Here is an 11,876-nt window from a genome sequence, read left to right on the forward strand (position 1 = left end):
TATACATATATGTATATACATACAGGACTGTCTCAGAAAATTAGAATATTGTGATGAAGTTCTTTATTTTCTGTAATGCAATTAAAAAAACAAAAATGTCATGCATTCTGGATTCATTACAAATCAACTGAAATATTGCAAGCCTTTTATTCTTTTAATATTGCTGATTATGGCTTACAGCTTAAGAAAACTCAAATATCCTATCTCTAAATATTAGAATATCATGAAAAAGTATACTAGTAGGGTATTAAACAAATCACTTGAATCGTCTAATTAACTCGAAACACCTGGAAACACATTTTCAAATGTTTGATTTTGTTTTGCTGTTATAAATCTTTTTTTTAACTTGGTCTGAGGAAATATTCAAATTTTATGAGATAGGATTTTAGAGTTTTCTTAAACTGTAAGCCATAATCAGCAATATTAAAAGAATAAAAGGCTTGCAATATTTCAGTTGATTTGTAATGAATCCAGAATGCATGACATTTTTGTTTTTTTAATTGCATTACAGAAAATAAAGAACTTTATCACAATATTCTAATTTTCTGAGACAGTCCTGTATATATACATATATGTATATATATAGACATATATATGTATATATATGTGTTTAGTATGTCGTACATATGATAGTATAGTAAAGTATGATTAGAATACATTACAATGTTACATTATGTCATGCAACATTGTGATAATGCAATTCGTTTAGGAGGAAGGACAGTCATAAAATAAAAGGTGTAACAATGTGAAATAATAAATACAATTTATTTCAGCTCTACAGTCATCAGTTCGTATTTCTGGGCTCTTTTTAGTCTTTTTTGCAGAACATTTTCACCAAATCCCAGATGTCATCTGGATGGATGATGATGATGGCTGTGTTGTACTAACGCTCATTTAATTGTAACTATGACTTGCAGGACAGAAGATGGCCGGGGAGGAAGGAATGTGTAAACGGAGTTTCAGTGCAGTTCAAACTTGAGCAGCCTCCTCCTCATCCTCGTCCTTCACCTGCGGAAAAAAACAACAGTCAGTTCACACGTTCAAGTTGCACATTTGTTTTTAAAGTCTTGGCTGCTCTGAAATGTATCTAGCATGTTAATTACATATGTGTTGGCATGTAAACAAACCTCCTCCACTGATTCAACCTCGGGGACGTAGAACTGCAGCATGTTTTGGATTCCACTTTTCAAAGTAACCATGGAACTGGGACAATTGGTGCAGGAGCCCATCAGCTTCAGTTTTACAATACCGTCCTCAAACCCCCGATACACAACATCACCTCCATCTTCCTGCACAGTTGGCCTGGGGAAGAAAAACATTAATCCGTGTGGAGAGAGGAGATATATCTGTGGTACCATGAAACAGATGCAGCTTTTATATTAAATTGCGTCTTCACACCTTATTCGAGTATCCAGCAGTTCTTTTATCATAGCAACTACTTCATCGTCATCATCGGATGGTGCTGAAAAAAGACGTCAAGATGTCTTGGCATTCAGAAACAGTTTTTTGTCTATTTCAGTGTTATCCCACACAGCGGGTATCAAGCCGTACCTGTATCTGCACTAGGTGTGCTGTCCTCATTGACTACAGGAAGTCCAGAAGTAAAGAAATCCATAATGGCAGCAAATACATCGGGCTTGATCACTTTCCATTCCATGTTTTCATCAGACTAAACAGAGACAGAAAGGAAACAAGCTATTCCAAGCAATGACACAATGATGTGCTTCACCATGAGGCTGGTGTCAATTTGACCTGGTTTTACCCTTGATATGGTGATAAAGTCGGGGCCCAGGAAGACACTCTTGACTCCGTCAATCCTAAAAAGCTGTCTGAAGACAACACAGAACTCTACTGATTTCTGTTTACATTTGGAATGAAATACAAGGTTATTTGACACTTAAAACAGTTTTAAAATATATAAAACAGGCTGTACAACCCAAACAAATAGTAAATATTATGCTTAAACTGAAAGGAAACATACACATTATGCATGCGCTAGTCAAAACTATCAAACAATTGAATAAATATTAAAGCGTTAAAACGTAGCTTTACTGAATATTTAAAGCGGCTACAATACTTTTCGATGCAGAATCAAACCAGCTGCGTTGACACACATACACACACTGCTATTTATCTTTGAAATATAAAGTTGTGTTCTCTCAATGTTGTGACAATATTCCCCTGTGAGATTGAACTTTTTTTTAAGTCAGTATTGTAACATTACTATGCCTCCATGTCTTTTATATATACACTGCCATTAAAAAGTTTGGGATCGCCTGCCATAAATATTAGTCACATTACAGTCAAATGTCTGAGGGGACTGCTATTCTATTCTATTCTATACTATTCTATTCTATTGAAATGTCATTCATGGTTTTAGATCGTAGACAGTCCTCTTTACTCATGGATGTTATTTTATTGAAGTAAAGAACAAAACATGCGACTCCAAACTTTTAAACAGCAGAGTATATCATACTTTTAATCTAATATATTCGTTATTATGGCACATACATCTGTGTAAAGTTGTTACAAGTGAATTTTGTGAAGCTAAATTAGATGCAAAAGCTCAAACAAGCAACCACAGGAACATAATCTAATCATGCATTGTTTCACTCATTTTATCGATATTGGACTGGATAAATAAGCGTTAAGGACGGTGTCTGCAGCCTCAAGGAAAAGCTGAGCAGCACACACAAGTCTTTTATTTCTTATTGTGTGAGTGCAGAAGTTGCTTTGGTACTAATGCAACTGGTATGGCAGGTGAAGAAATCTTACCAAACAGAAACGAACTATACATTATAAAGGCTGCATTCAATTTTGGAGTGAGATGCCGGGAACACAGTCAACATCTATATTATAATTTAAAGTTGTTCTTTTCCTGCTAATGTGTATCAAAATGCCTGCAGTGAAATCAATATATTACTCCCCATTCAGTGGCCAGTAATATACCTGGCTAATGGTGAGCAGTGAGCGTCCCGAGGGCCTGCAAAATTCATAGTCCCGGATTCAAGAACTGTGCAGCCAGGCAGAAACTTTAGGCTGTTTGGATTTGGTGTGTCCTGTATCTGCACAAACATTGTCCTTCCTGGAAGGAGACAAAACATAAAGACAAGAATGAAGTCATATATAGTGTTTTCCAAGTTAGACAGCTGGATGTTGTGGGCATACAAACCTGGAACAACCCAATGGGGGTTTTGTGGCCATCTGTTTGGGACTGCTCTGTTGTGTGAAGGCCAGTGTAATCTGGCGCTCTGATAGCCACTGACTGTGAGACTGACAAACCACAAAGAAGAGATTCAAAAGGCTATAACAGCAAAAATCACACTTTAGTAACACATTGATGCTGCTAACAACTGAATATTCACTGCCCACCCAAGCCTGTTTCATTTCCTCTCCCACACGGGAGTAACAGATTCAAAGAGGATCAGTTAATTCACTAAAAGACTTACTTCAATCATCATTTCTCTTTGTCCTTGACAAGGAGAAGTTAAAATACATGTCTGTGATTGACTAAATTATATAAATACGGTTTTATTATAAAGCACATTTAAATTCAGGATGTTGACTGACATGAAAATACTTCCACATATACACCATGGGATATAAATGATCATTTTTGTGTGGCACAGTGGTGCAGTGATCTGTTACTGTCGCCTCAAAGAAAGTTCTGGTGTCAAATGTGCCGGTGGGCTGGGACATTACTCTAAAACCATGCCGGTTAGGTTAATTGGTGAAATTGAATTGCCTGAATTTGAGTATGAATGGTTGTCTGTGTTTTATGTGTCAACCCATAACTAGATATGTATATGGTATTATACATTTGGTATGACACTGTGCATACAACAGTCATAGCAAAGTAACTTAAAACCCACTTCGCAATAATGGAGAATTTTAAAATCCAATAAGGTTTATTTTTGACCAAACAGTCGTGATGGGGGCAGCTGTAGAACATGGGGACAGTGGTTGTCCCGCAAACACATGGTACCCGGTTCGAATCCCTGCTCTCCCCATAGTTGCATGTCAAAGTATCCTTGAGCAAGACACTGCATTCGTAATAACTAAGGATGGGTCAAATGCAGAGAAGAATGTCCCCACTCTGGTATCAATAAAGTGTTCATTATTACTATTAAGACCTCAATCCGCTCGAGTATTTCTGCAGCTTGCCATTTCTTCACAGACCGCATGCAGTCAAAGGCCACAACTAGTGTGGCCACTATATATACAGGACTGTCTCAGAAAATTAGAATATTGTGATGAAGTTCTTTATTTTCTGTAATGCAATTAAAAAAACAAAAATGTCATGCATTCTGGATTCATTACAAATCAACTGAAATATTGCAAGCCTTTTATTCTTTTAATATTGCTGATTATGGTTTACAGCTTAAGAAAACTCAAATATCCTATCTCTAAATATTAGAATATCATGAAAAAGTATACTAGTAGGGTATTAAACAAATCACTTGAATTGTCTAATTAACTCGAAACACCTGCAAGGGTTTCCTGAGCCTTGACAAACACTCAGCTGTTATAAATCTTTTTTTTTACTTGGTCTGAGGAAATATTAAAATTTTATGAGATAGGATTTTAGAGTTTTCTTAAGCTGTAAGCCATAATCAGCAATATTTAAAAAAAATAAAAGGCTTGCAATATTTCAGTTGATTTGTAATTAATCCAGAATGCATGACATTTTTGTTTTTTTAATTGCATTACAGAAAATAAAGAACTTTATCACAATATTCTAATTTTCTGAGACAGTCCTGTAGTTTGACTTGAAGGGGGCGTATTTATTTATATGCGTAGCGTTAATGTTGTTGGACTTAGAGAAGTGTTTATAGTACGGCATTAATGTAACAAACACACTTTGATAGCTGTTTGACTTGGATCTTAAGAGTTCACACTGTAAAAGAAACGTGCTCTAATAAGTAATACTCTGTGCGTCACTCTGCAACTTAGCTCGGTAGCTAGGTCAACTGTTAGCTGTTAACCTAAGAGTTAACGTCTCTGGTACGTGAGAGGTCGATGCATTCGCACAAGTATCACACAGGTAAAATAAGAGGACATCGTACTCTCACAACTAACGGACAGTTGAACTTACGGACGTGAAATCCTTGCTGAAATACCCAACAACCTGCCGACCTGTCTGTAAGTCGCCATGTTTGTTTTGATGACCTAACACCGGAAGTTTATTATGTCTGCGGAAGTGACGTCTGTTATTGTGCGTTTGCTTAAGTTCACCCCTCGACGTCCAAACGTCTGCTGTCGTTTAGCGCAATTTTTTCGAAAGCTGCGATATAACGTGAAGCTGCATTAAATATGCCGTCTGGAAGAAACTTCAGGCGGAGAAGGGACTCGTCAGATGTGGAGGAAGATGAGATAACTAAAGAAGTCCGGTAAAATACGTACATACTTACTGACGATGGATAAACGTATGCTAGCTAAAGTAGCCAACTGCGCCCTCCTTCAAAAAACATGCCATTTATAATTTACGTGTATTCTCCGTTGTTTAGATCAAAAGTAGCAGAGGCGAAAGAGCTGCAGAGTTTGCGGAAACGACAGACCGGAGTCAGGTAACGTGAATGTTAACCGTGTAATGCTGTTTCTATCACTACATGTTTTCAATTGACTTATCAAACATGCGGTATATTAATATCGTATCTTAATGTTTCCTTTTTGTTTAGTGTGGACGCCCTGTTGGTCGGGGAGCAATTGCCACCAGATGCTGAAACTGATGTGAGTGACCTCTTTAGTATTTGTATTGGTTAGGATTTACTAAAATGTGTTTGTTTGGCTATTTGTTTCATTCATTGTTCTTAAAATCTCATAGAATGACCCTTTCAAACTGAAGACTGGAGGAGTTGTCGACATGAAGAAAGCCAAAGACAGGAATAGGGACATGTAAGTTAATCAATAATTTCCTCGGTGTGATTTAACATATTGCATTTGCTCTAGTATGTTATTGCTATGTGTGCCATCATATAATAACACTGATTTGACCCCAGAGGACCTCTGTTTCACTTGCAGGACAGAAGAGGAGACAGAGTTGAACCTGGGCACTTCCTTTTCTGCAGAAACTAACAGAAGAGATGAAGATGCGGACATGTATGTCTATTTTAAATGTTGTGAGATGCACACATACACAATCTCACTCTCTTTGGCACTCAGTTAGATGAAAGGTTCATCCCAATCACCACCTCAACCAGAGCACCTATTTCTTAATGTGTTCTACATTGAGACCGCAAGGTCTCATTTAAATTTGAAATGTTAATGCAAATGACAAAAGATACAAGATTAACATCCACAACATTTAGGACAGTTATAGATACTCACCCAGTTATTTACAAAGGGCTTCATAACAAAACATGTTGTGCTTTCATAAATCTACCCTCACAGGATGAAATATATTGAGACCGAACTGAAAAAGAAAAAGGGATTGGTGGAAGCCGTGGAACAGAATGTTAAGGTGAAAAATGCAGAGGACCACTTGTATGAGCTGCCTGAGAGCATCAACGTCAATTCTGCCAAGAAGACAGAGGAGATGTTGTCCAATCAGATGCTGAGTGGAATCCCTGAAGTGGATCTCGGCATCGAGTACGTGTAGGAGATTCTCCAAATGATCCGTTGAGTCATTATTGGTCACATGGAAGTGACTAGCTTACAGACAGGATACAACTGATACTGACAGCCTGCTTCTGTGATTTCTTTTCCCAGCGCAAAGATAAAGAACATTATCCAGACAGAGGATGCAAAAGCCAGGCTTCTGGCAGAACAAAGGAACAAGAAAAAGACCAAGGCACATCATTTGTACCCACCAACATTGCCGTCAACTACGTCCAACACAACCGCTGTGAGTCCTCTCAATCTGTCAACATTGGGTTTCAAATAGTGAGAGCACAGCAGAAGGTAATGAGGTGAAATGTTGGTTAAATATGTAAATGTATTTTTTCCTCAGTCTATCGCGAGGATGTTAACGCACCACAGAGGCACCACAGACACCGAGAAGAGCCCAAAGCAAGGCCGCTGCGTGTGGGAGACACTGAGAAACCGGGTCCAGAGGGTAAGAGACGGCTCCTTCTTGTATACCAGCTCAGTAACAGGAGACTGAAATGCTATGATCTGTGTAAGCACTTAAAACAGAAGCATATACAATTTAAAAAATATAGTTTTTACTTGGGCATTGGTGATGTGATTTAGGCTCATTGTTTATACAAATAGAAACACATTTGCTCACTGCTCTTCAGAAACCTATCTAATGTATACCTTCTTCTGCTACTCCAGTTTCAACACCTGCCAACTTCCGCAAACGTCCAAACAACGAAAAGGCCACAGATGACTACCATTATGAGAAGTTCAAGAAGATGAATCGCCGATATTAGGGAGCTGGATGTTGGTGTTTTTCCAAGAATAATTTACTCAACTTGAAATGTATCTTTATAAAGATTGACGCCTCCAGATGAGCCATGAAGATAATTTGCAGACTGATTTTCTCAATCAACTGTTCAAGGAGAACCCTCAAGCCAGTGGAGTGCTTTGTAAATATTGTAAAAAAACCTGTTTAACTGTAAACAGTACATTTGCTTTGTGATGTCATGTTTAAGTATAATTCCACATTGAGGAAATCACATGGCTTAATGGGTTCAGGATGGTCTGGTAACCAATAAATCACAAGGAAAACATTAAATTGAGTGTTATTCTTGCTCTTAATTGTGAACAATTGGCTTTTTATTCTGTTAAATAACTTAATTGTAGAATTGTTGCAAGGGCTTTCAAAAGAATAAAAACAAGTACAACTACAAGATTGAAGTGGTCCTTTAATGAGATCAGTGCTTATAAGTAAAAAAAACATCAAACATTACAAAATAAATGTTAGAACAAACTCCAAAATCAGACTTAAAAATAGAAAACAAAATATACTGATAATTAACTGCTGCAAACGTCATTTCAAATGAGGGGAATTTTACATGTTACACAGGCCATCATTTGGATTCTAATGACTTTCCAGATGTTTCTTGTTAAGTACACATTCTGCATTTCACTGTTTTGCTAAAGTACCTTTTTATGCTAAATAAATCTTCAATGCCAAAGTTTACTTTTCAGTCTGACAGTGGTAGACCCAATAAACTAAATTAGCCAAGCCACCGAAGTCCAACCTCAGAGTCCTCTTTCCTCCTCACAGTTTCTCGAGAGAGGAAGTCCCGTGTCCGTTGAGGTGGTGCTGGGGGTTCGCCTCCTGAGAAGGAGGTCCCTCCACATCCTCTCGGTCGCCCTGGGTAGAGCTGCCGCTGCTGCCTGGCGAGGCGCAGCTGTCTTGCCGGCGGTAGGCCTCGTACAGTGGCAGATCGGTGCTGTCCCACTGACTGTAGCTTTGCAGAGCGGAAACCAGTAGGAGGCAAAGAATCAGCGCAGCACAGAAAGAGAGGAGCAGACGAGAGCGGCAGGTCAGAATAAGCACATTCATCCGTGAAAGGCACCCACACGACAGAAGCACGGAGGTTATGCAGAAGCACCGGAAACTGGATCAACACCTAATGCAGCTGCATATTGATTAGATACTGTAGTTAGAGGGGCCACTGAGCAACTGAGCAACAGCAAAGTGAGATTAGTTGCCGATGGAGGAGAAAGCAGAGGGAGTGCAGGGAGGAAGGAAGGCCCACAGCCAGCATGCTCCACACGGAACTGAAAGACACTTCTTCATACTTTCTCACAGAAAACAAGACACACTACTGCAGTGTTTCGTCTACTTTATTTCTTAATCATTCTGGTTTCTAATGGAACAGCTGGGACAAACTGGTATACAAGTGCAACCAATCCCGCGATCGATATTGCCTGCACGATGACAGCTCCAGTCACTTGCGGTCTGAAGGACGGAATCATTTAAACACGAGAGCCGAACTGCTTTTACCAAAACAAAAAGGTCTACTGGAGAAACTTTCAGGTTTTGCCTAAAATAAATAACTGCAAGAGTTGTGTCGAATGTGAATGTCTAATCCAAGCATCCATAAAACCATTCAGGTCGTCACCTTTACGTTCATGATTTGAATATTACATATAAATAATATTGAATAATACATCTGTAAAATATGTACTTATACTCTGATTCAATGTGTAATTCGTCTAAAGGAAATTCCCTACAAAGCTTTGTTTTGAAACACTTTCGTCTTTTGACAGTTATATAAAAATTCATCCATGAATTTGTTGGATTTGGATTAACTCTGGTTATAACTTCTATTAAAATTATTTTTGTAGTGAATTAACCACGACAAAAAGGCCTCACTTCTCACTGAACCATGCTTTTCTCCCATGTGCCTGACAAACACTTTTAGAAAGCATTTAGAAATAAACTCTGGACTCGATCAACGACCAAACTTTCTTTTCTCGATTATGAAATGTATCCCATCACCATTCAAGGCCTCCGAGAGCTCAATGCAGTTTGAAAACCAAAAAGGGACATGTTGAACTGTGATAGTTCAGGAGCGGGATACATGTACACAGCTTATATTCAGTTGAATTCCCCTTTATTGTGAAAATCCCCTCAAATTGGGCCAATTATGACAAACGTCAGAGCAGAAAAACTCAAGGCACTTACTAATCAATAAAGTCACTTAGCGAGATGCTCTCCATCACAATGACCCTCGGCAATGATCTCTGTGGATGAATGTGAATGTCTGGATATGACAATGAGATACATTCAAGCCCAGAAGGGTCAGATTTAGCTGCAGCAAGAACTAAACCCTTCCTTGGGCTCAGCAGTGAGTGGTGAATGTGAGACGGTGCATGGTGCAGGGCATGGGACAAGAGAGGGGTGGTGGGATGGGGGCAAGTATGAGCCTACTTGTACCTGGAGGAGTAATATTCTTCCTCGAGCTCATACAGGTCGATGGCGATCTCGTCGCGGAGCAAGATGAGTTTCTTGTCACACTCCTCCTGCAGCGAGCGGAGCTGCTGGTTCTGGAGGCTGATGGCGTCGTTCACCGAGGGAAAGTCGTTCAGAATCAGGAACTGCTTCAGATCGGACACCAGCTTCATCAGGGACTCGCCGGCTCGGACCTGATACGACACAGAAGTAGGGTGATCAATTAATCACGCACTTCACTTCATCTTTAACGTCTTAAACAATGCAGTAAGTCAGCATGTGCACATTTATGATGAACTTTGGGGATATTTGGCAACTGAACAATGTTTCCATTTACAGGAATGGCACAACCATAACACATCGTTTGTATGAAGCTTTTAAACGAGTCAATACAGAACTTACCTGTACTACTGAGAGACGGTGGTGAATACAATGATTATTTTACAACCAAGTGAATCGTTGTCAATGACATTCATTCAGAAACCAGCAAAAAAAACAAATTAAGTCCGTCAAATGTTGCCTATGAGAACACTTGTGCACTTGCTTCTCAACATGTTTACTTCAGAAGGTAGAAAAACAACAACACTCGAGAGGATTTTTATTCAGTCAACACACACACACACAATAAGAACTAGAATGGGCACTCGGTAGAGCACATACCTTCGCATATCACAAGATTGGGCATTGAATTATGAACATTTTGGCATTAGTTGCATGCCAATTGGACAAAAATGTATCGTGCTATGGTAAAAAAAAAGATTTTGACCTTTCCATGACCTTTGACCCGATTGATCCCAAAATCTAATCAAATGGTCCCCGGATAATAACCAATCATCCCACCAAATTGCATGCGATTCGGTTCAATACTTTTTGAGTTTCGCGAATAACACGCATACAAATAAATAAATAAATAAACGGCGATCAAAACATAACCTTCCGGCATTTTCAATGCGAAGGTAATAAACAGTATGCACAATATGACTGAAAGAAACATGCTTATAAATGCCAAATGTGCATTTTAATTACTTAATACAATAATCATACAACTTGATGTGATTAATTTGTAGCCACATGATCATGTTGCATTAGGACTAAAAGTTAAGCAGACTTTAACTGACTTTTTTGTGCAGTCTCCCATCTTTCCTCTCCCTACGAAATTAAATACTTACAATATGCCTAAAAACGACTGAGTTGTTGCATATTCTGGACAGCTGAGCTTTGTGCAATACTTACAATGTTGGCAGCTCTCACGTGCATCTCGTAATGGTCCTGCTCGGCTTGGGTTGCTCTGGCCACCTGCGTCTCATCCTCTATCTGGAGAGCAGACGGAGAGCACATCACGCATGCGCGTGTGTTTGTCCGGCGAAGGGTACAACGTTAAGAGAGGGGGAAAGCCAGGGCGCGGGAGGGATATTATAAGTCGTATTTCCTACTTTCCACCATAAGTAATAAACATAAAACACGTGCAAACGAGCAGAGGAAGTAGTAACGTCAGCGAGGGACGCATTCAAGTACCTTTGCCGTTTTGATCATTTCTGTTAAGTTGTCCAGGATGGACCGGATGTCGTCCTTCAGCCTCTTGTTGTAGTTCTGCAGCAGAGACTCTTTGCTCTGCGGGAGCACCCTCTGAGTCGTCGCCATCGTGCTCAGGAAAAAGGACGACGCGGCGCAAGTTGCCTGTTCGCGTCACGCAAACATCTCCCGCAGATCCGTTCACGTTGTCACGAAAACTAGCGAGAAGCTAGCTGGCTAGCATGAAAATGAGCTGAACGGAAACGAGACGCATGTGTAGCGGAAGTAGTTTAAAAACCTGCACCGCTGCGTAAATATCTCCAATAAACGTATCGTAATGGAAATAGTATTCTCACCGCATACTTTTAACACAATGTCGTTATTGTGAAAATGAGCCCCGCGTTCGCTCTTCTTCTCTAAATGTAGCGGCGCTAACATCCGGCGAGTCGGTGCTTCCGCCCCCTAGTGGACAATCACAGGCGTCACGCTGAGAAACAGCGAGCGGCTCGTTTTC

At 39.6% G+C, this 11,876-nt stretch overlaps 3 protein-coding genes across 5 annotated transcripts; 1 reads left to right on the forward strand and 2 right to left on the reverse strand.

Annotated features, from left to right (window-relative positions):
- Positions 1-746: 746 nt before the first annotated feature.
- On the reverse strand, positions 747-5,187 carry nfu1 (NFU1 iron-sulfur cluster scaffold homolog (S. cerevisiae)). The gene is made up of 8 exons (XM_056418577.1): positions 5,096-5,187; positions 3,173-3,273; positions 2,950-3,085; positions 1,763-1,829; positions 1,552-1,669; positions 1,399-1,462; positions 1,128-1,302; positions 747-1,008 (listed from the first exon to the last, which is right to left on the reverse strand). The coding sequence occupies exons 1-8, from the start codon at positions 5,152-5,154 to the stop codon at positions 970-972; spliced, it is 759 nt and encodes a 252-aa protein (XP_056274552.1). The 5' UTR covers positions 5,155-5,187; the 3' UTR covers positions 747-969.
- Positions 5,188-5,215: 28 nt separating this feature from the next.
- On the forward strand, positions 5,216-7,793 carry c7h9orf78 (chromosome 7 C9orf78 homolog). The gene is given in 10 exon segments (XM_056418576.1): positions 5,216-5,390; positions 5,508-5,567; positions 5,679-5,730; positions 5,825-5,895; positions 6,022-6,099; positions 6,391-6,588; positions 6,709-6,776; positions 6,779-6,844; positions 6,950-7,054; positions 7,276-7,793. Coding segments are annotated over 10 exon segments (873 nt in total). The 5' UTR covers positions 5,216-5,313; the 3' UTR covers positions 7,374-7,793.
- On the reverse strand, positions 7,792-11,778 carry med22 (mediator complex subunit 22). Of its 3 annotated transcripts, none has more exons than XM_056418579.1 (4): positions 11,366-11,778; positions 11,084-11,164; positions 9,836-10,044; positions 7,792-8,354 (listed from the first exon to the last, which is right to left on the reverse strand). In XM_056418579.1, the coding sequence occupies exons 1-4, from the start codon at positions 11,489-11,491 to the stop codon at positions 8,168-8,170; spliced, it is 603 nt and encodes a 200-aa protein (XP_056274554.1). In that variant the 5' UTR covers positions 11,492-11,778; the 3' UTR covers positions 7,792-8,167. The 3 variants fall into 3 exon arrangements, with proteins under 3 accessions (XP_056274554.1, XP_056274553.1, XP_056274555.1); XM_056418578.1 differs by having other exon boundaries at positions 7,792-8,360; XM_056418580.1 differs by lacking the exon at positions 7,792-8,354 and having other exon boundaries at positions 8,722-10,044.
- Positions 11,779-11,876: the final 98 nt, after the last annotated feature.

Source organism: Pseudoliparis swirei, chromosome 7, assembly GCF_029220125.1.
Source record: "Pseudoliparis swirei isolate HS2019 ecotype Mariana Trench chromosome 7, NWPU_hadal_v1, whole genome shotgun sequence".
Lineage (NCBI taxonomy): Eukaryota > Metazoa > Chordata > Actinopteri > Perciformes > Liparidae > Pseudoliparis > Pseudoliparis swirei.